The following is a 23,071-nucleotide window of genomic DNA, read 5'->3' as shown; positions in this document are numbered from 1 at the left end:
TGGTGGGGTCTTCAGTCCAGGGAAGCCTGGCCGGCATCCTGATGACATCTGGAACCTGGTGACTGAAAAGAGTGTTAACATGCGAAGCCAAACAAATTGTTGAGCAATCATGGACCAAAGCTTGGAATAGTGGAGAGGAAGTGTTAGGGGTGACATCTTTTTTTTAAAACACTGAGAGGGGGTTTTTTTGTTTTGTTTTTTGAAAATGATCTTAATCCCTTTTGTTGAGAATTGGATAGGACAGAGAGAAATAGAGATAAGAGGGGAAGACAGAGAAGGGGAAAGATAGACACCGCCAGACTTGCTTCACCATCTGTGAATCAACTCCCCTGCAGGTGGGGAGCCAGGGGCTCAAACTGGGATCTTTAAGCCAGTCCTTGTGCTTTGTGGCACGTGCACTTAGCCCATTGCACTACGCCCGACTCCTTTATTTTATTTTAATGAGAGGCAGATACAGAGAGAAAGACATCAGCTCTGGCTTATGGTGGCATTGAAGTTTGAACCTTAGATCTCAGAGCCTCAAGTATGATGGTCTTTTGCATAACTATTATGCTGCCTCCTCAGCTCAGAGAGATTTTTTTTTTAATATTTTTTCATTGGATAAGACAGAGAAAAATTGAGAATGGAAGAGAAGATAGATAGATAGGCAGACCCACTGACCCCTAGCTCTGGTTCACCACTTGTGAAGCTTCCCCCCTGCAGGTAGGAATGGGGGCTTGAACCTGGGTCCTTGTGCACTGTAATCTGTGCTTTCAACCAGGTGTTCCACCCCTGAACCCCATACACCTTCTTCTTTATCTGCTCTTGCAGCTATGAATAAGTAGGTTGTTTTCATGTCCTGGCTATTGTAAATAATGGTGCAGTACGCATAGGGCAGGAACACACACATCTTCTGATCCGTAGTCAAGGCGTGTAGAATTGCTGTATCATGTGGTAGTTTTATTTTTACATTTTTTAAATAATTAATTTTATTTATTCATGAGAGAGATAGGAGGAGAGAAAGAACCAGACATCACTCTGGTACATGAGCCGCCTATGATCGAACTCAGGATGACCTCACGGCTGAGAATCCAATGCTTTATCCACTGTGCCACCTCTCAGACCACTATTTTTATGTTTTTTGGTTTTTGATTTTTTTTCCTCCTCCAGGGTTATTGCTGGGCTCGGTGCCTGCACCATGAATCCACCGCTCCTGGAGGCCATTTTTCCCCCCTTTTGTTGCCCTTGTTGTAGCTTCGTTGTGGTTATTATTATTGCCCTTGTTGACGCAATTCGTTGTTGGATAGGACAGAGAGAAATGGAGAGAGGAGGGGAAGACAGAGAAGGGGAGAGAAAGATAGACACCTGCAGACCTGCTTCACTGCCTGTGAAGCGACTCCCCTGCAGGTGGGGAGCCGGGGACTCGAACCAGGATCCCTACGCCGGTTCCTGCGCTTTGCGCCACATGCGCTTAACCCACTGCGCCACCGCCCGACCCCCTATTTTTATGTTTTTAAGCAATCTTCATACTGTTTTCCATGGTGACTGCAGCAATTTACAACCCCACCAACAATGCACATAGATCCCCTTTTCTTTACATACTTGTCATCTCCTGTGGTTTTTGTTTTCACTGAGGCTTCTCTGCTGTAGGCCAACATTTTCAGGTAGAGGGAGAAGCACAACAGCACTAAAATAAGCTTGCCCCATTTCATTTCAGAGACCCAGGCTTGAGCCTGTACTACACATGAGGCAGACTAGTAGCCCTCCCAGATGACCTGTCTCATCAGCCCTCCTATCATCTTGACAGTGTCTAGTTCCAATAGGTGTGTGGCGGTAGCTCATTGTGGTATCTATGTAATCCCCCTGATGAAGTGAAGTCCAGTACTTTCCCATATCATTGTCGGGCATTGCTCTGTCTTTGGAAAGATAGTCTCTCAGTTTTGCACAGTGATGACAATATCATAGCCAGTCGAGTTTGAGACACCTTATTGCTAATTGAAAACTCTTCCCATGAGGACTTGAAATATATTATCAGTATTGGCAATTTTTAATAGTCTCTGAAGAGAATAGGTTTTATATTTTATAAAATATAAAATTTCAGATGCCCTGTTTATTAATTGCAATGTTATTTTAGATGCCAACCTTTTATCACATACATGATTTGCAAGTAGCCCTGTTGCCATTTCATCTTGTTAATAATTTCCTACTTCACTATTCCAGCCTTTAGGTCCATGATTATTCAACAATTTATTTTGCTTTGTATGTTAACTCTCTTTTCAACCACGAGGTTCCAGATGCTAGCATGATACCCATCAGACTTCCCTAGACAGACAACCCCACCAATGTGTCCTGGAGCTCTGCTTCCCCAGAGCCCCACCCCACTAGAGAAAGAGATTAATTGATGATATATCCCATACATTTATTTCCAGACTCATTAGTATTTTAAGAATATTTCTGAGGGCTGGGCAGTAGTGTAGTGGGTTAAACACTCGTGGTGTGAAGCACAAGGACCTACATAAGGATCCAGGTTTGAGCCCCTGGCTCCCCCACCTGCAGGGGTTGATTCACAATCGGTGAAGCAGGTCTACAGGTGTCTGTCTTTCTCTCCCCCTTTCTGTCTTCCCCTCCTCTCTTGATTTCTCTCTGTCCTGTCCAACAACAACAAAGGCAACAAAAATGGGAAAAAATGGCCTTCAGGAGTAGTGGATTCATAGTTCAGGCACCAAGCCCCAGCAATAACCTGTAGGCCAAAAATATGTGTGTATATATATATTCCTATACAGATACCATACTATTTTGAATACAATAACTTTGTTAATGACAGAATTTTTCAAATATTCAATGTGAAAGAACTGTGCTGTACATTCAGTAAAAACCATCTTTCAAATTAAGAGTGTTGGTATTTTCCCAGGCCAGCACTATGCAGTATGTACTCTTGGGATCTTGGGCAACTTCAGTAAGTTGCAGCTTTCAGAATCCCCACACCTGCTAGAGTAAATCACTGTAATGCTGTATGAACAACTATATGCCACCAAGCTAGAGAACCTGGAAGAAATAGATGATTTCCTAGATACCTACCAACTTCCAAAACTAAGTAAAGAGGAAGTGAATAACATGAACAGGCCCATCACAGCTAATGAAATTGAAACAGTTATCAAAAATCTCCCCAAAAATAAAAGTCCTGGACCAAGTGGTTTTACAAATGAATTCTACAAAACCTTCAAAGAAGAGCTAATACCTCTACTTTTAAAAGTCTTCCAGAAGATTGAAGACACTGGAATACTCCCTGCCAGCTTCTATGAAACCATCATCACTCTGATACCAAAAGCAGACAGGGACACAACCAAAAAAGAAAACTACAGACCAATATCTCTGATGAACATAGATGCTAAAATACTGAACAAAATTCTAGCCAACCAGATACAGCAGTATATTAAAAAGATTGTTCATCATGACCAAGTGGGGTTTATCCCAGGCATGCAAGGTTGGTTTAATATACGTAAATCAATCAATGTGATCCAACACATCAACAAAAGCAAGACCAAAAACCACATGGTCATATCAATAGATGCAGAGAAAGCCTTTGACAAAATACAACAACCCTTTATGATCAAAACACTACAAAAAATGGGAATAGATGGAAAATTCCTGAAGATAGTGGAGTCTATATATAGCAAACCTACAGCCCAACATCATACTCAATGGTGAAAAACTGGAAGCATTTCCCCTCAGATCAGGTACTAGACAGGGCTGCCCACTATCACTATTACTATTCAACATAGTGTTGGAAGTTCTTGCCATAGCAATCAGGCAGGAGCAAGGAATTAAAGGCATACAGATTGGAAGAGAAGAAGTCAAACTCTCCTTATTTGCAGATGACATGATAGTATACATGGAAAAACCTAAGGAATCCAGCAAGAAGCTTTTGGAAATCATCAGGCAATACAGTAAGGTGTCAGGCTATAAAATTAACATTCAAAAGTCAGTGGCATTCCTCTATGCAAACACTAAGTTAGAAGAAATAGAAATCCAGAAATCAGTTCCTTTTTCTATAGCAACAAAAACAATAAAATATCTAGGAGTAAACCTAACCAAAGAAGTGAAAGACTTGTATACTGAAAATTATGAGTCACTACTCAAAGAAATTGAAAAAGACACAAAGAAGTGGAAAGATATTCCATGTTCATGGGTTGGAAGAATTAACATCATCAGAATGAATATATTACCCAGAGACATCTACAAATTTAATGCTATCCCCATCAAGATCCCAAGCACATTTTTTAGGAGAATAGAAAAAATGCTACAAATGTTTATCTGGAACCAGAAAAGACCTAGAATTGCCAAAACAATCTTGAGAAAAAAAGAACATAACCGGAGGCATCACACTCCCAGATCTCAAACTGTATTATAGGGCCATTGTCATCAAAACTGCTTGGTACTGGAACATGAACAGACACACTGACCAGTGGAATAGAATTGAGAGCCCAGAAATGAGGCCCCACACGTATGGACATCTAATCTTTGACAAAGGGGCCCAAACTATTACATGGGGAAAGCAGAGTCTCTTCAACAAATGGTGTTGGAAACAATGGGTTGAAACATGCAGAAGAATGAAACTAAACCACTGTATTTCACCAAATACGAAAGTAAATTCCAAGTGGATCAAGGACTTGGATGTTAGAACACAAACTATCAGATACTTAGAAGAAAATATTGACAGAACTTTTTTCCGCATAAATTTTAAGGACATCTTCAATGAAACTAATCCAATTACAAAGAAGACTAAGGCAAGTATAAACCTATGGGACTACATCAAATTAAAAAGCTTCACAGCAAAAGAAACCACTACCCAAACCAAGAGACCCCTCACAGAATGGGAGATCTTTACATGCCATACATCAGACAAGAGTTTAATAACCAACATATATAAAGAGCTTGCCAAACTCAACAACAAGACAACAAATAATCCTGTCCAAAAATGGGGGAAGGACATGGACAGAATATTCACTACAGAAGAGATCCAAAACGCCGAGAAACACATGAAAAAATGCTCCAAGTGTCTGATTGTCAGAGAAATGCAAATAAAGACAACAGTGAGATACCACTTCACTCCTGTGAGAATGTCATACATCAGAAAAGGTAACAGCAACAAATGCTGGAGAGGGTGTGGGGTCAAAGGAACCCTCCTACACTGCAGGTGGGAATGTAAATTGGTCCAACCTCTGTGGAGAACAGTCTGGAGAACTCTCAGAAGGCTAGAAATGGATCTACCCTATGATCCTGCAATTCCTCTCCTGGGGATATATCCTAAGGAACCCAACATATCCATCCAAAAAGATCTGTGTACACATATGTTCTTGGCAGCACAATTTGTAATAGCCTAAACCTGGAAGCAACGCAGGTGTCCAACAACAGATGAGTGGCTGAGCAAGTTGTGATATATGTACACAATGTAATACTACTCAGCTATTAAAAATGGTGACTTCACCGTTTTCAGCCGATCTTGGATGGACCTTGAAAAATTCATGTTAAGTGAAATAAGTCAGAAACAGAAGGCTGAATCTGGGATGATCTCACTCTCAAGCAGAAGTTGAAAAACAAGATCAGAAAAGAAAACACAAGTAGAACCTGAAATGGAATTGGCGTATCGCACCAAAGTAAAAGACTCTGGGGTGGGGGTGGGTGGGTGGGGAGAATACAGGTCCAAGAAGGATTCAGAGGACCTAGTGGGGGTTGTATTGTTATATGGGAAACTGGGGAGTGTTATGCATGTACAAACTATTGTATTTACTGTTGAATGTAAAACCTTAATTCCCCAATTAAAAAAAAAATCACTGTAATGCACTGCAGGTTTTAATGTCCACTACACATTGGAGTAATTCCATGTAGTATTCAACACTTTCCTATGATGTTAGATGATTGTGCTCAACATTTAGGGAAATGTAAATGCTCTGGACATGATTAGCATAGGCTATACTAGACTGTGATGATTTGGTAGGCTTGCTTATTGAACGCCTTTTCAGGTTAAGGTATCTTCAATTGATATGTGACCCCACCATAAATCAAAGAGGTTCTGTGTAGTTTGAAATCAGAAGGAATGATGCCTCCATTTCTGTTTTTCTTTCTCAGTATTGCTCCAGCTTTTTTGGGTCTTTATTTATTTTTATGGTTCCATACAAATTTCAGAATTACTATATTTTGTGGAAAATGCCTGTGGAATTTTAACAAGAATTGCATTGAATGTATCTTTAGTTGCTTTCATCAGTGTCTTAATTTTCTCTGTGCAGATATTTCATCTCCCTAAATTTATTACAAGCTATTTTATTCCATTTGGTGGGGTTATAAATTGTAAATTTCTTACTGATGGTTTATTATTAATATATAGAAGTGCAGTAGAATTTATGTATTTGTTTTGTATCCTGTATCTTTACAGAACATTGTTGGTGGAGTCCTAAGTCATATATCATCTGGAGATAGTAATAATCTTACTCCTTTATTTTGATTTGAATGTTGTCTTTTTTTTCTTTCTTTCCTTTTGGCTGTTGTTTCCAGTGCTATGCTGAGTAAAAGTGTCCAGTGTGCACATTCTTGTCTTACTCCCAATCATAGAGTGGAAAACATCCAGCTTTTCACCATTGATTATAAATAATATCAGCTGTGGGGAAACCTTGGGTTTCGTTACTTGCAAAGCAGAGTGGTGATTTAGGAAAAGTTCAGACTCTGTAGGTAAAATCCTGCTTTCAGCCTTTAACTAATTATATCGCCTTTCTGAGTCTGGGTCTGATTATGAAATGTCTGGAGAAACTCAAAGTTGTAACAGGTCCCCAGTGTACTGACCTTTCTCTCCATTGCAATTTTAATGCTTGGTTCAGTTGTTTTGTAGAAACTACTTTGCTAACTACTACTGTTTCTTACTACTGCAAAACTTTTCTCTTTGTAGCTCTAGACTTACTGGACAAAATGCTGACATTCAATCCCCACAAGAGGATTGAAGTAGAGCAGGCTCTGGCCCATCCCTATCTGGAGCAGTATTATGACCCAAGTGATGAGGTAAGAGACTGTTCCTAGTTGCTACTTTAGGGATGTTTATCAGTCAGTAGTAGGGGCCAGATGTCATGCTTGGTTTATCCTGCAAGGTACATGATGCCATACCTGGTTGTTCCAACAAACAAATATTTTCCACCTCAAGGACTATCTACACAGTTTGAAATCTGCCCATTCTTTTTTACTTTTTTCTTTTCTTTCTTCTTCTTCTTCTTTTTTTTTTTTTTTTTTTTTGAAGACTTCCTTCAGGCTACTTGCAACAAGGGCAAGAGAATAGAACCAGTGAAGTAAATAGATAGGAACTGAGGAGATATCTAAAGAGGCAGAGTGCAGGACTTGCATACATGCAGTCCTGGCTTTAATCCCTGATACTGAATTTTCCAGAAAAGAACTTTGGTATCCCTTCTTTCCTTACCCTCTCTTTTAAAAAGAGATAGTTTTCAAATAAAAACATAAGGGGGAGCACAAATAGGAGAGTGGTCCTGAACTAGAGACAGTTGTTATGCTTTGTGGCCTGAAAGAGACTTCTGACGCACACTGCTTGTCTGGCTGAGGAGGGGCAGAAGTCCACCTAGTTCCCACTCTGGTGTGGTGACTTATGTCTAATGTGTGCATCCTTAAGGTTAATGACACAGGAACCTGGTATGGTGAAAAAATAAGTTCTGAGGCGGATGTCACAAGTCTCCAGAGTATGCTGAACGTCCATGTGAAATATTTCTTAACAGAGTACTCACTACACAGCTCAGGCTTATGGTTTTGTGGGGGATTGAACCTAGGACTTTGTATCCTCAAGCATGAAATATTTTTCCATAACCACTATGCTATCTCTCCAGACCATGAAAAACTCTTAATACCATCTTCTTTCCAGGGAAGTCCCAAGTCACTCTAAAGTTGAGTTTTAACCTTTTTCTTAGATCTATTGATAGTTAAAGCTTCTATGCATTGACAACAAGCTTTCACTCTTTATTTCAAGAAGAGAGGAACCAAATGGAGTTATGTTCAAATTTAAGGAGAAACTAGAAGGAAAAAAGCAAAAAGGAACTAAAAAAAGTTGAACACTGATAAATGAGAAAGGAAGTTGAAATTTCTAAATAGAACAAGTGTTAATCAACTTCCCTTTCAGCCTTTATCTTGTTGAGGATAATTGACACAGCCTAGAACAATAACTACAACAAAGTGAATAATAATCAAGTAGGTTAAGCCCAAGAGCTCTTTTTTAGCCCTGTGAACTAGAGATTCCTAAACACTTGTATCCTAATCTTGATCTTAGGTGTTACCCCAAACCTAGTTAGGGGACTTAAAGGTCAGAAGAAGACACGTATAGCACATGTAGTGTGACCACACACAGAATCATTCTCAGGGATAGCCATTAGGTTTTTCTCTTGAATACATTATCCTCCCTCTTTCAGGATGCCTGCGCTAGGTAGGCTGTGGAGATAGCTCAGCATTAGAGCATAGGACTTGTGTATCTACAACTCCAGAGATCCCAAGTTCAGTCCCTCACACCACCATATACCAGAGCTCAGAATGGTCTGACTTCTCATTCTCTCTCTCTTCTCCCTCCCTCCCCCTTCTTATTTTAAATCTTTTTCTCATAAAAAAAAACTATCTTTTTTTTTTTTTTTTAACCAGAGCACTGCTCAGCTCTGGTTTATGGTAGTGCCAAGGATTGAACCTGGAACTTTTGATGCCTCAGATATAAAAGTCTGTTGAATTACTGGTGGGGCTATCTACACTGCCTAATAAATTTTATAAGAGACCAAAGTTCAGTGCAAAATTTAATGTTCATATTTCCTGCTTCTAAAGACCTGATGTGGATATTATGCAGATAATAATAATCTGCTGATTGACAGCTGACATCATAAAGTTACTTCTATCATATTGTATTAGTTTGAGACCACTTAAAAATTAAAACAGGTGTGGCACAAAGCTCAAGGACCTATGTAAGGATTCCGGTTCAAGCCCCTGTTCCCCACCTGCAGGGGAGTCACTTCACAAGCAGTGAAGCAGGTCTACAGGTGTCTATATTTCTTTCCCCCTCTCTGTCTTCCCCTCCTCTCTCCATTTCTCTCTGTCCTATCCAACAACGATATCAATAACAACAACAATAGTAAATAACTACAACTATAAAAACAAGGGTAACAAAAAGAAGATAAATAAATATTTTTAAAAATTAAATAATAACTAGCCTTCATGCTGAGGCACTGCCATAAGCAGAGCTTAGCAGTTCTCTGGTAAATAAATGCACACAATGTTAAAAGAAAAGAAAGGAAATTTCAGGGGTCAGGCGGTAGCGTAGTGGGTTAAGCACATATGGTGCGAAGTGTAAGGACCAGCATTAGGATCCCGGTTTGAGCCCCTAGCTCCCCACCTGCAGTGGGGTTACTTTACAAGTGGTGAAGCAGATCTGCAGGTGTCTATTTTTTTCTCCCCCTCTGTCTTCCCCTCCTCTCTCCATTTCTCTCTGTCCTATCCAACAACAATGACATCAATAACAACAATAATAACTACAACAACAATAAAACAACAAGGGCAACAAAAGGAAAAAAAATAGCTTCCAGGAGCAGTGGATTCCTGGTGCATGCACCGAGCCCCAGCAATAATAAATAAGAAATATAATAAATAAATAATAAAAGAGAAAGGACATTTCATTTCATTTTTATCCTTGAATGTGTATGGGGGTTCTTTGACACAAATAAAGCAATTTAAAGATGTATTTAAGGGATCGGACGGTGGCTCACCCAGTTGAGCACACGTTACAATACTCAAGGTCCCTACCTGCAGGGAGAAAGCCCCTGGTCCCTACCTGCAGGGAGAAAGCTTTGCAAGTAGTAAAGCAGTGCTGCATATCTCTCTTTCTCCCCCTCATTCTTCCCTCTCAATTTCCATTTCAATATCTGTATTTTATCACTGAAATAGGAACCAGCTGTATAGCTCATCTGGATAACGTGTGTGCTTTGCCATGCACAGGAGCCACTGGAGCTTGACCCCTACCCACACTGGAGGAAGCCTCAGTGCTGTGGTGTCTTTCCCTCTCTCCCTCTTCTCTTTACCACATTTTTATCTGAAAAAGTCAGCCTGATGCAGAGAAGTTCTGGCAGTGACAAACGAAAAATAAAAGTGACCTTTCTCTATGATATGTGCACCTCCCTATATGTCTTTGCATAAAAGTGCTGTGTAATTTATTTTGTTCATATAAACTCTCCCACCCCTCTGCAACAGCAGATTTGTCATTTTAAAATTCAGTGTTTTAGGGCATTAGAAAATTATTTTGGGGGAGTCAGGCGGTAGCGCAGCAGGTTAAGCGCACGTGGTGCAAAGCACAAGGACCAGCATAAGGATCCCAGTTCGACCCCCCACCTGCAGGGGCGTCTTTTCACAGGCGGTGAAGCAGGTCTGCAGGTGTCTTAACTTTCTCTCCCCCTCTGTCTTCCTCTCCTCTCTCCATTTCTCTCTGTCCTATCCAACAACAATAACACTACCACCAACAGCAATAATAACTACAACAATAAAAACAACAAGGGCAACAAAAGTGAAAATAAATAATTTTTTTTTTCCCTCCTCCAGGTTTATTGCTAGGCTTGGTGCCTGCACCATGAATCCACCGCTCCTGGAGGCCTTTTTTTTTTTTCCCCCTTTTGTTGCCCTTGTTGTAGCTTCGTTGTGGTTATTATTATTGCCCTTGTTGAGGCAATTTGTTGTTGGATAGGACAGAGAGAAATGGAGAGAGGAGGGGAAGACAGAGAAGGAGAGAGAAAGATAGACACCTGCAGACCTGCTTCACCGCCCATGAAGCGACTCCCCTGCAGGTGGGGAGCTGGGGGCTCGAACCGGGATCCTTACGCCGGTCCCTGCGCTTTGCGCCACATCCGCTTAACCCACTGCGCCACCGCCCGACCCCCAATAAATAAATTTTTAAAAAAAAGAAAATTATTTTGGGATTTGTGCTGGGGTCAGAAGAAAACTCAAAATGGATTCAGTTGCTTCCTGTTTATTAAGTGCTTATATGAGTGCATTTTCAGAAGTAAGGTCTTCAGTGTATAGATGTATGTCTGTGTTAGTCCTGCTGTATACATTTTAGAACTTAAGCCATAAGCATTTTATGAGTTGGCGAATAGTTGCCCTAACTGTATCTTTTTTACTTTCTGCTTGTTTTTGTTTTTCCTAAAGCCCATCGCTGAAGCACCATTCAAGTTTGACATGGAATTGGATGACTTGCCCAAGGAAAAACTCAAAGAACTCATTTTTGAAGAGACTGCTAGATTCCAGCCCGGATATAGATCTTAAGTTTGTCAGGTATTTGGAGTTTTAACAACATAATAAAATGCTAGCAGGGGAGAGAGAAAATAGAAATGTTATTAAAAAGAAAGTGATATTTCTTTGATCTCACATGGAAGCATAAGTCCTATGGTGTTATGGACTATACAGTGATATTGGCAAATTTACAGAAATATGGGGGGAAAAACTAAAAGGAAATGCAAATCTTGATTTTAAAGAATGTCTATCAAAGTGAAAGTAAAGAGGGCTTGTGCTAGAATAAAGCTCTATCGAAAAAACCATGGAAGAGTCACAACCAAGAATCGAGCAGTCACTAGAGGAATGCTTTACACAGGGCTAGAGGTGTTATGCCTTGTTCAGAGTACAGACAAGTGGGTGGGGGCATGGGGCACATGGTGACAGGTCCTGTGCTTGTAATGGAACATGAACCTCGTGAGGGGAATTATGGTTCTGTTATCTGGGTCTCTGTTCCCTTCTGTCCTTGCTTGTCCTTTATTTTCATTGGGGCCAAGGTAATTGCTTATACAAGCTGAAAAGCACAAGTTACATAAAGTTTCACACAGAGATGATGTGACTAGTCAGAAGGCATTGGACTGGATAGCAAAGTGGGAGAGTGGTTTGCCTACAGATTGGTATCTGCAGAAAGCTATTCCCAGTCTCCAGCAAAAGAGAAAAGGGTGCAACCAGGGTCCTTAAGTCACCATGAGGGAGAGAGTGACTGTGCACCTTCTATAACTACAGCAACCAGGAGTGGTAGAGTCATGTAGGCACAAAGCCCAGCAACAGATAAACAGGTGATGGAGTTGAGGAGATAGTTTATCTGGTAAAGCACATACTATACCATGTTTGAAGTCCTGGGTTCAAGCACCATGAACTGTGCTAAACTCCATGATGTTAGAGTTATGCTGAGATATCTCCTCTCACCTGCACCCAGAATAGAGAATGAAATAAAACTGGTTAGATGAACAGACTCAGTAAAGTCCAAATGTGTTTATAATAGAATATAGGATCTAAGAGACAAAGCCTGCACATTTTTTTGCATTAAAAAACGTTTAAAAAAGAGAGAGAGACAGAATTCAAAACTTAAACATTTGAGTGCAAGGGTGGGCAATGGTGTACATAGTTTGAAGAGTAAGGATCTGGGTTTGAGCCTCCCCACCACCACCTGTAGCTGGGACACTTCACAAGCAGTGAAGCAGCTCTGCGGGTGTCTTTCTCCCTCCTTACCTCCCCTCATTTCTCAGTTTCTCTCTGTCTTATGTAATAAAATGGAAAGAATGGCTAACAGGAACAGTGGATTTATGGTGCAGGCAATGAGCCTCAATGATAACCCTAGAGGCAAAAAAAAAAAAAAAAAAAAATTGAGGCAGGACCCATAACTCACCCAATAGAGTTCTGGCACCACACGAGAACAGAGTTGAAAAATGGAAAAACTGACCCATGCAGTAGTATCATATATGCTTTGCAGGAGGGGGGGCGGGGTGGTGGCACACCAGGTTAAGCGCACATTGTATTTACACAAGAATCCTGCAGGGGGTTACTCACAAGTGGTATAGCAGGTATGCAGGTGTCTCTCTCTCCCTCTCTGTCTCCCCTCCCTTTTAATTTCTATCCTGTCCAATAAAATGGAAAAAAAAATGGCTGCCAGGAGCAGTGGGTTCATAGTGCAGGCACCGAGTCTCAGTGATAACCCTGGAGGCAAAAAAAGAAAAAAGAGCATCAGAGTTGGCATATTATCATTTTTTTAGCAATCATTGAGTTCTTCCTAGTGCTGTGTGGGAGAGAGACTGATCCAGGGTTTGCCTTTTACAAGTTTGATGCCAAGACACAGATAGAACAAGGTCCAGTACCATGCCAGTGGTGAGTGTATGCCCCAAAGATCTAAGAGTTGACCTTTACAGAGTGCTGGGAAGGGGGAACTTTGCTGGTTTTGCATATAGTGCGGAACTTGGGCGTCTGGTGGGGTAGGGAGGGGGTGTCAGGAAGGCATTGAGCAGGTCACAGCCAAGTGGGTCCTAATCACTGGGGCAGGTAACTCTGGGAGCAGAAAGGATGTCAGGAAGCCTTAGCAAGAATCTGGGGCAACTAGTCAGGCTGTTGGAAGCCAAGGAGTAATAATACTAACGTGTGAGGGTATTCCTGGGGGTATAGGACATGGCTGCTCACTAGGTACTTCCTGAATCCTTGTGAACAGACAGGAACTAATGCCCCCTCCCAGAGCCAGTGGAGAAGTGTGACAGAGATGGTCATTCTAGTTAGATTGTATCCTCTAGAACCCAGGAGGTCCATAATACACCCTTATAACCTGATGTGCCCCCCGCCTCATATTTTTTAAAGCAATTCCCAGTTGTCTTGAAGAGTTGGAATAATCTTACAATAGAGACCTGTATTTCCACCACCTATATTTGACAAGCAGTGTTTCACCATACTGGCCTGTACACATACCTGTCTACCCACTCCTCCAACTTCTTTTCTTCATGCATTGCAAAGGCAATTGCCAGTACCTAGATTGACAGACAGTTTAGTCATCTAGAATATAAGACTGAGTCCAGAAAAGGGAAAATAAGAGCATTTGTTAAACTTTAAGCCTATTTCTTTCACCAGCTTTTTTTTTTTTTAATCTATCACAACAGCATTATTATCTAGTTAACTCAAGGTTCATGTTCTGAGGATGTGTTTAAATATTTTGCTCAAGACTATATACATCCACAAGCAAAACTTTGCAGAGATACTGGGGCCTCCAGAACTAGAATTCCTTTTGTGTGTGTGATCTTTCCACACTACCTTGGACTGGATTTGCACTGTGGGGAAAGTCTAGAGACTCATACAAAACACTGAGTTCCCAGCCCACAAAAGTGGGACTAGAAGCTACAGACTGGAGGTGAGCTATTATAAAGCATCAGTACATTAGAGAAAGGTTATGCCCTGCCACCACCCTGTTAGGAAGGACCAAGTAAGCATGCACCACCACTGAGCAGTATGGCCATGTACTCAAGAGAAAAGAGGTTCCGGGTAACCTGTTTGCAAGGGCAGATATTGCTGATGTCCGTTGTGGCAGCACTAAGTGAGTGCTCTTAAAGGGCCGAAATATGTTCATTGTATTTTACTTAAGGAGGTTAATTTTTTTTTTAATGTTTCCACTGGAAGTTTTAAAAGTATGAAAGATCATACGTGTGACAAACCTCATACTCCTTAGAGCTTAGAACCTCATTCTTACCCAGATGGGTATCTTAGTCTTCTTGTCTTTGACGGTACTGAAGGAAGGTGACAAGTAGATGCTAAATTTTCTGCCTTACTCATATATTGGTGACTATGGCAGATTCCTTACTTGAGGCATTGAACTCTTTATTTCCCTTTGGTTTCATTGAAGATAAACCCTTTTAGGCAGTTTTTCTTTTTTAATTTTTTTTAAATTTATTTATTTTCCCTTTTACTGCCTTTGTTGTTTTTTATTGTTGTTATAGTTGTTGTTGTTATTGATGTCATCATTGTTAGATAGGACAGAGAGAAATGGAGAGAGATGGGGAAGACAGAGAGGGAGAGAAAGATAGACACTTGCATACCTGTTTCCCTGCCTGTGAGGCAACACCCCTGCAGATGGGGAGCCAGAGGCTCAAACCAGGATCCTTAGGCCGGTCCTTGCACTTCAGGCCATGTGTGCTTAACCTACTGTGCTACCGCCTGACTCCCTCAGGCAGTTTTCTTTTCAGTCTTGAATAGCTTTACCTGTGGTACAAAACAACATACTTCTAGCTGGAGATCATTTCTCATCTCTGAGTCAGTCTCCCACACAGGTGGGCCATATCACTTATCCTTCTGCCCTAACTCTTGATTGGTAAGTGAAAGCCTTCCATCTGAAAGGACTTTGTGAAATACTGAAGTGACATTTCACTAGGTCATTATTCTAGCAAACATCTCACAGCAATATCAGTTCCAAAAGAAAATGTGTAATTTGTTTATATATTGACACACTTTGTTAACTTATTGACCATCTCAACCAGGCATCCTCAAAACCAAAACATGATTGTTTTTGGTGGCCTGGGAGGCTGCAGTGGGTAAAATGTTGGACTCTGAAGCTTGGGGTCCCAAGTCCAGTCTCCAGCATTGCATGTGCTGGAGTGATGCTCTGGTTCCCTCTCACTCTGCTCTCTCCCCCTCCCCATTAATAAAACTTTAAAAGGGGGGCCAGGGGTAAATAGCATAATGATAATGCAAAGAGACTCTCATGCCTGAGGCTCTGAAGTCTGAGGTTCAATCCCCCACACAACCATAAGCTAGAGCTGAGCAGTGCTCTAGTTAAAAAAAAAAAAAAAAAAAGTGGTCTGGGAGGTGGCACAGCGGATAAAGCACAGACTCATAAGCTTGAGGTTCCAAGTCCAATCACTGGCAACACATGTACCAGAGTGACGTCTAGTTCTCTCTCTCCTCCTATCTTTCTCATTAATAAAATCTTTTTTTAAAAAAGTAAGACCATGATTTGAGTGGCAGTGTTTTCACTTATCCAAGATGGGACAAAACTAATAAGAGATCTAGAAAAGAAGTTGACTGTTCATATTCCAAATTCATTCTCCACAGTGTGGTCCATCTATGCCCTACTCCCTAACAATCCCTCCAAGGCATTTGGATGTTCACATTGGAGAAATACTAGTCTTTAAGTAGATATGTTTGGAATGTAGTTTCTCCATAGAGAAGAGGAGATAAAGGAGACGTGTAGTATGCTATGACCTCAGTAAATCTTGCAGATGGACCCTGTCAAGTGTTGGTGTTTGCCAGCTGTTTACCACCAGCACCACTTTCAGGTGCTATCTTTGAAACCTGTAGGAAAATTGCTATCAGATCACCTCTAACCTGGTGGTTGGAACTGTCTTCTGTCTGTAGGAACTAGACCATTGTTCATCTTTCTAGAACCTTGGCCAGCCAACCTCACGCTTCCATCCTATGCTTTGTTTTTCTTGCTCTGTTTTGCTGTAGTCAGAAAAATGCTTGAGCATTGTTAGTATACTTTCTGCTGCCTGTGTAGTTGATATAGTCCTGCCTGGTTATGCGTAAAGAAAGATGCCCCAGTTAGGAGGATGCAGAATAGTTTCTGCATATATATTGTTATTATGCAAAGACCCTCAGGGGGCCGGGTAGTGGCGCATCTGGTTGAGTACACATGTTACAGTGCACAAGGACCCAGGTTCAAATCCCCTAGTCCCCACCTGCAGAAGGAAAGCTTTGAGACTGGTGAAGCAGTGCTGCAGGTATCTGTCTCTCTCTCTTCCTCTCTCCCTCTCTCCCTCTCTCTCTCTCTATCACACCCTTCCCTCTTGATTTCTGACTGTCTCTATTCAATAAATAAAAATAATTATTTTTTTTAAATAGACCCTCGGGCTCTAATTTTGACTAATGGGAGTCCTGAATAACATCTCATTAATAAAAGGCAATGGGACCAGGCAGAGGCGTGCTTAGTTGAGTGTACACATTACCTTGTGTGAGGACCTGAATTCAAGCCCCCATTCCCTGCAGGGGGGGAAGCTACATGAGTGGTGAAGCAGTACTGCAGGATGTCTGTCTCCCTTATCTTCCCCTCTGCTCTCATAAATGAATGAATAAAATATTTTTAAAATAAAAGGTAGCTTGGGAACTAATGTGTCCACGTTGTGAGTGAAGGGATGTGTGTTTGTGTATGTGTACATGTTCATGTATGTGCACACAGGACTTGATGCATGCAAAAGCATGCCATTTACCGTTGAACTATACATCCCCAGCAATGATATTGTTTAATATGGTTCTTCCTTAACTCATAGGTTTGTTGGTTTGTTTTCCAATAGGATAAGGGCTCAGAGGACTGGACGTGTTCAGACATCGGTGTTCTTCCCAGTTCCTGACCCTGGTCCTGTCTCCAGCCCATCTCGGCTTATCCACCTTGACTCCTTTGAGCCGTTCAGAGGGACGGTTTCTGGTAGTTGTGGCTTTTATGCTTTCAAAGAATTCCTTCAGCCCAGAGAACTGTTCCTGACATCCCTGTGTGTGTCACCCATGGTGACCTGTGTGGCAGTATGTACTTTCAGTGCACCTACTGCTTACTGTTGCTTTCGTCAAAATCGCTTTCTGGTTTGAAAGATGCAGTGGTTCCTCCCTGTCCTGAACCCTTCCCACAAGATGCCTGCTGACCCATGCAGTCACACCAGAGATAGTTGTTTCCAGATTGGCTCTTGTCACTGGCATCTCACTTTATGATAGGGACGGCTTCTACCTAGGGCACTTTAAGTCAGTGACAGCCCCTTATTTGCACTTCACCTTTTCTTCACCACAACTGTTTCCCTGGAGCAGGAGCTCTGGAAACCCTGGAGATGACGTGGCAACCTCATCTTGAGAATCTTTGGGGGCACTTGTCAGCGTCTTTTCTCTTTATCATGTTATTAATCACCAATATATTTAAGGTATGTGCTATTTGCCCAGCTTTTAGAGAACTCGGTCATTTTTCTAAATAAAAAGAAGTACTGCACCCAGCAATTTCAGCCTGTAAAGTTACTGTGGTTACTTATACCATTTATAGAGATATAGCACTTGCCAAAAGGTGTTGTATGCAGTACTGAGTTTCCAGGACTTAAGCAAAAAGATTTCGAGTGGCAGCACCACTGGTCATTTCAGTGTGCGTGAAGGTCACAGCAGTGTGCTAAGGAAGGTATCTGGAGAAGTAGCCAGCAGGCTGACTGGATGTCACAGGGAGGAGCTCCTCATGCCCGTGTCCCTGTGCCCCTGAGCCACTTCACATAGTGTGCCACATTCAGTGTAACCACGTTCAATGCCTAAGGATTTAGTAGAGAGGAACACTGCATCTTTAAATGAGAAAGTGTACACTTCTTCCTCCTACAGCATGTCAGCATCTCAAGTTCATTTTTCAACCTACAATATAACAATTTGTAATAAAGCTTTCATGAGCTCATGACATGAAGCACTGTTCTGTTGTCAAGTACTCAAATGTTTCTGATACTTCTGAGGGAAAACCATCAGGAAAAGCTAGTACTCGTCATGTTTAGAGCTCTTATCTCATATTTCCTGACCTCTTTAAGTATTTGTTTCTACCACTAGACACTATGGCATTGATTTGGTGTTCTGTCCCAGTGCGGTGCCTCCTCCTGACTCCCCCACTGCTCTCTTTGGTGAGAAATTTGCCTTGCTCAATAATTACTGTACCCTCGCATGATTGTTAGAGCTTTCTGTGCAGAGATGACTGTCCAAGTGCCACATGCCTATGACTGAAATGAAAAATCTATTGTTACCTCTGAGTTGTGTTCCACGGAAAATGCAGATCATTTAGGAAAAACAGTTCTATTTTTAGCTTTTAATTTCTCAGCTGTCTTCTTTTTTTTCTTGTTTAATTTTTGACAGCAGTGGAGAATGGATTATATAAAGACTGCCTGCTTAATATGAACAGAAATGCACTTGTAATTCATGAAAATAAATGTACATCTTTTATCTTGATATTCATGTTAAGATTCAGTGTTGATTTCCTCTCGAACAGTATCTGAATGGACAGTCAAGGTTAGTTTGTGCTTAGAACAGAAATACCTGTGCACTGCCGCAACACTTTGGTCTACATAGGTGATTTGCAAATAATTTCTGTAGGTTCCTTTTATCCTCTGCACAGCAGAGCATCACTTCTAAGTTCCTTTACTCAAATCATTCTGTCAAACTCTGAAGAAGCCCAAACATCTCAGGTCGGCTTTCTGGCTCCTTCTAAAGTGAACTTGGCATTATGCACAGTTGCTGCTGGGCAGAGCCAGTTACTGAGAAGGGCTGCCTGGCATCACTGGGCCCCTGTCACACAGCCCAGGTTGCTGGTACTTATACCCCATGGGCTAACGGATGCTTTGCACAGCCTCAAACATCAGATCCGTGTCAAGATCCTTACCCTGAAATAGTTCACCTTCATGTACAGATAAGCTACCTTCAGTGGTCCACACAGCATTGACAGAATGCAGAGATTTGACTGTTACCTGGAATGGATAACTCAATTTTCAACCTACAAGGAGTATTGAAAGTTCTGTTGATCTTGTTTCTTCATAGTTTTAAGATAGAGTATTAGTATTGTTATGAGTTATTCTTTAGTCCTCTGAATAGAAAGCCATAGCCTTGGCTACTAATAACCTGGGGACTGGAAGCTTTTTTCCCATCTTCCTTGCTAGAACCAGAGTGGCATGAAATCATTAACTGCATTCTAAAAATCACTGTAGCCGGAGTTGTTTGCTTTTTATTAATCATGGCAAGCTTGCTTTAGCAGGTCAGAGAATTGTCTTACATAAGGTATCTATGAAAAGCACTGTTGTTTGTGATAGGCTTATCATGCATTTCTAAATATGTACAGATTAGGTCATCTCAGCTCATACTGGTGACATGAATGCCTCCATTATTTGTATGTTCAGATAAGCTTTCAAAGGAGTGACTTTTTTGAGGGGAGTATCTAAAATGTAAGCAAACAATTCCTGTTGAAACATTCCAATATTTTCACTATGAGTATGACATATTTAACAAGTTAGATGAATTTAAGAGAACTCATAACGACTCGGCGCTGACACAAATCATGAAGCTGATAGACACAGAACCATCTTGATGCATGGATAGAAGAATATCTTTGGATTTTGAGTGCAGTGCATAGTGTGGTGTGTTCACAGGAAGAGCTTCTGCTGCAGGCCTAGGTGATGGTTGTGGAGGCACCTGTTAGATTTCAAAAGCCACAAATGGCTCACAGTAGTGGTTTCTAAGGAATCATAGTTAGACTGCCCACACTGAGTGCCACATAATATTCAATAGAAGAGACTATTTTACTTTTATTTGCTTATATGTTAATACGGTTTTTAAATTGGTAACTTTTATATAGTATGGTAACAGTATGTTAATACACATAAATATATGTATACATGCTTTGGGTCCTTCCATAATACTTTTATATTTGTAAATCAATGTTTTGGAGCAATCCCAAGTTTAAGGGAAATATTTTTGTAAATGTGGTTTTGAAAACCTGAGCAATCGTTTTGCTTATACACTTTTAAAGCAGATTTGCTTTAAAATTGGTATGCTGGTATTTGAAATATAATACTCTTATTTTGCAGATGAGAAGCATGTAATAGTAGAGTAAATTTGTGGTTTCTCTCACTGTAATCTAGCTTAGTATAATTGATCCCAAATGACTTGGAACCCAGAAGGAATTCTCTAGGGTTGCACCAGTTTACCTAAAACTCGTTGCCTCTGTGTGTGTGTGTGTGTGTGTGCGCGCGTGCACACGCACGCGCGCGCGCGCACGCTGTGTATCCATGTAGAGCACTCAAGAAAGTTCTGAAGTTGTTTTGTATCTGCTTTGTACTGTTGGTGCCTTCTTGGTATTGTAACCCAAAACTCTGCATAGATTATTTAGTATAATGGTAAGTTAAAAATGTTAAAGCAAGATTTTATTAAGAATCTGAATGTTTATTCATTATATTGTTACAATTTAACACTTGTTTGTAGTATCTGTGATTTGGTTAATCTGTATAAAAAATGTAAAGTAGAAAGGTTTATATTCATCTTAATTCTTTTTGATGTTGTAAACGTACTTTTTAAAAGATGGATTATTTGAATGTTTATGGCACCTGACTTGTAAAAACAAAAAACAAAAACTTAGAATCATTAAATTGTGTCCCTGTGTTATCAAAATAACATAGAACTTGCATGTATAGTTTAATTGAAATTTTTCATGTGACAATATGAACTCACCTAGTCTTTTTGTTTATTTCTTTAAATAACATCTCCCAAGTAACCGTGTCTTCCTGATTTGACTTTGCTTGTAGTACTTCCTCTAGAAGCATGAATTGAGGCTCTGGAGTTCAGTGGCATTTTAGTGCTCCTTCGGGCTTTCCAGATTGTCCTTCAGCCCTTGGGCTTGAGAGGTGAGTATGTCATGCTAGGAGGCCTAGTGCACTTCTGAGCACTTCAGGACCAGGACAGGCAGGCATTATTAACAGCCTCTCTTTTTCAGACCAAGATATCAAGAATGTATTAGGGACTCTCGGACATTTGGTTTTGATTAGTAATGAGCATTGTGTGGTGACTCATTTACAAGACAGATTGTGGGAATCATTTACAGGACATTTACTCATTTACAAGACAGATTGTGGGGGGTCTAGGTGGTGGCATAGCTGGTGGAACACACGCTGTCATGTACAAGGATGTGGGTTCAAGACTCCAGCTCCCACCTGTAAGGGGGAAGCTTCATAAGTTGTGAAGTAGTACTGCAGGTTTCTCTTTTTCTTTGCCTCTTTATCACCCCCTCAGTTTATCTCTGTCCTACCAAATAAAAATATTAAAAAATACACATTGGGTGGTCCAGGAGGTGGCGCAGTGGCTAAGGCACTAGACTCTTAAGCATGAGGTCCTGAGTTCAATACCTGGCAGCACATGTACCAGAGTGACACCTGGTTCTTTCTCTCTAGCCTTTCTGATTAATAAATAAATAAAATCTTTAAAAGAAAAAATATATACATGGGGGTGGTTGAGCAGTAGTGCACTGGGTTAAGCACACATAGTACAAAGTACAAGGACCCACACGGGATCCAGTTCGGGCCCCTGGCCCCCCACCTGAAGAGGGGGGTCTCTTCACAAGTAGTGAAGCAGGTCTGCAAGTGTCTATCTTTCTGACTCCCCTTTCAATTTCTTTGTCCTATTAAAAAAAAAAAAAATGGCCACCAGGAGCAGTGGATTCATAGTTCTGGCACCAAGCCCCAGCAGTAACCCTGGAGGCAAAAAAGTAAAATATATATATATCGAACTGTATATTTGCAAGCTTTGAAAGAACATACACTCTGGCACTTCTCCCTGCATTGTGCTGCTCTATTCTTAAATCTTGTGGGTTTCATACCCTCGGTTGTAAAGTAGGACCCATATACTTAGCTTTCTAGTGGTCAAGATTTTGAAAATGCATGTCTGGTTTTTGACATAGCGACTCAAAACAAGTACTCAGTAAATCTCCATAAATTCTTGTTTATTATTTCTTCAACGTTCTAAGGTGATACTAAAATGTATGCTAACCAAACTAACTGCTTTCTGTTCATCTGAGAGGTTACTAGTCCTATGCTTTCTTCAGGAAAATGAAGCTGGTGCTCTAGACTGCAGCAGGAAGTTAGTGGTTCACTAGGTTTTAGTGGTGAAGAATGTTCCAGCCACTTCTGGGAATATCACCTTTGTTTTCTCTTTGAGAAATTAACACTCCTTTGCTGTCCAAATCCAAGAGAAAGAATGATCATTTCTCTGCTAATCACAGGAGGTTAATTATCGTATTTTCCCATTTTAATTCTGAGTACCTTGCCATCCAGTAGAGCAGCCACATGTTGCCGTAGAGACCAGCATCTTGGCTGGCCCCTTTTGCTGTATTTAATCCACACTAGTGTTCAGAGCAGACCACTGACGTCACATAGAATGTCCCTCTGAGAGGAGCAGAAACCAAACACAAGTTTAGTTGGGAGTTTGTCATAGGGGTTACTGATCTAGTGGAAGCAAGGTGCAGCCACCCAACCCCCATCCCCAGAGCCCCAGGCGTAGAAGTAGGAAGAGGGATTAGGTATGTCTACAGAGGAACAGAGGAGAAATAAATGGGTCTTCTTAAGAGACCGACTAAGAAGGGAAAGACTGAAACGGATAGGGCTGGGCCTTGCAGGACTGAGCACCATAAGGCCGTGAAATTTTAGTCAAGGATCATTTCCTAAGGGCCAGGAGACAGTTCACCTAGTAGAGCACACACCTTAGTCTGCAT

At 41.0% G+C, this 23,071-nt stretch overlaps 1 protein-coding gene across 1 annotated transcript in view; it reads left to right on the top strand.

Moving 5' to 3' along the window:
- MAPK1 (mitogen-activated protein kinase 1) overlaps positions 1–18,771 on the top strand; it is an 88,306-nt gene extending 69,535 nt beyond the window's left edge. The window contains exons 7-9 of the mRNA XM_007536444.3: positions 6,920–7,029; positions 11,194–11,319; positions 17,115–18,771. Of these exons, the coding sequence (XP_007536506.1) occupies positions 6,920–7,029; positions 11,194–11,310 (227 nt within the window). The 3' untranslated portion in view covers positions 11,311–11,319; positions 17,115–18,771. The remainder of the gene's footprint in view (positions 1–6,919; positions 7,030–11,193; positions 11,320–17,114) is intronic.
- Positions 18,772–23,071: the final 4,300 nt, after the last annotated feature.

Source organism: Erinaceus europaeus, chromosome 1 (assembly GCF_950295315.1).
Source record: "Erinaceus europaeus chromosome 1, mEriEur2.1, whole genome shotgun sequence".
Lineage (NCBI taxonomy): Eukaryota > Metazoa > Chordata > Mammalia > Eulipotyphla > Erinaceidae > Erinaceus > Erinaceus europaeus.
Note: the sequence above shows the minus strand (reverse complement) of the source record. Positions and strands in the feature narration are given on the sequence as shown.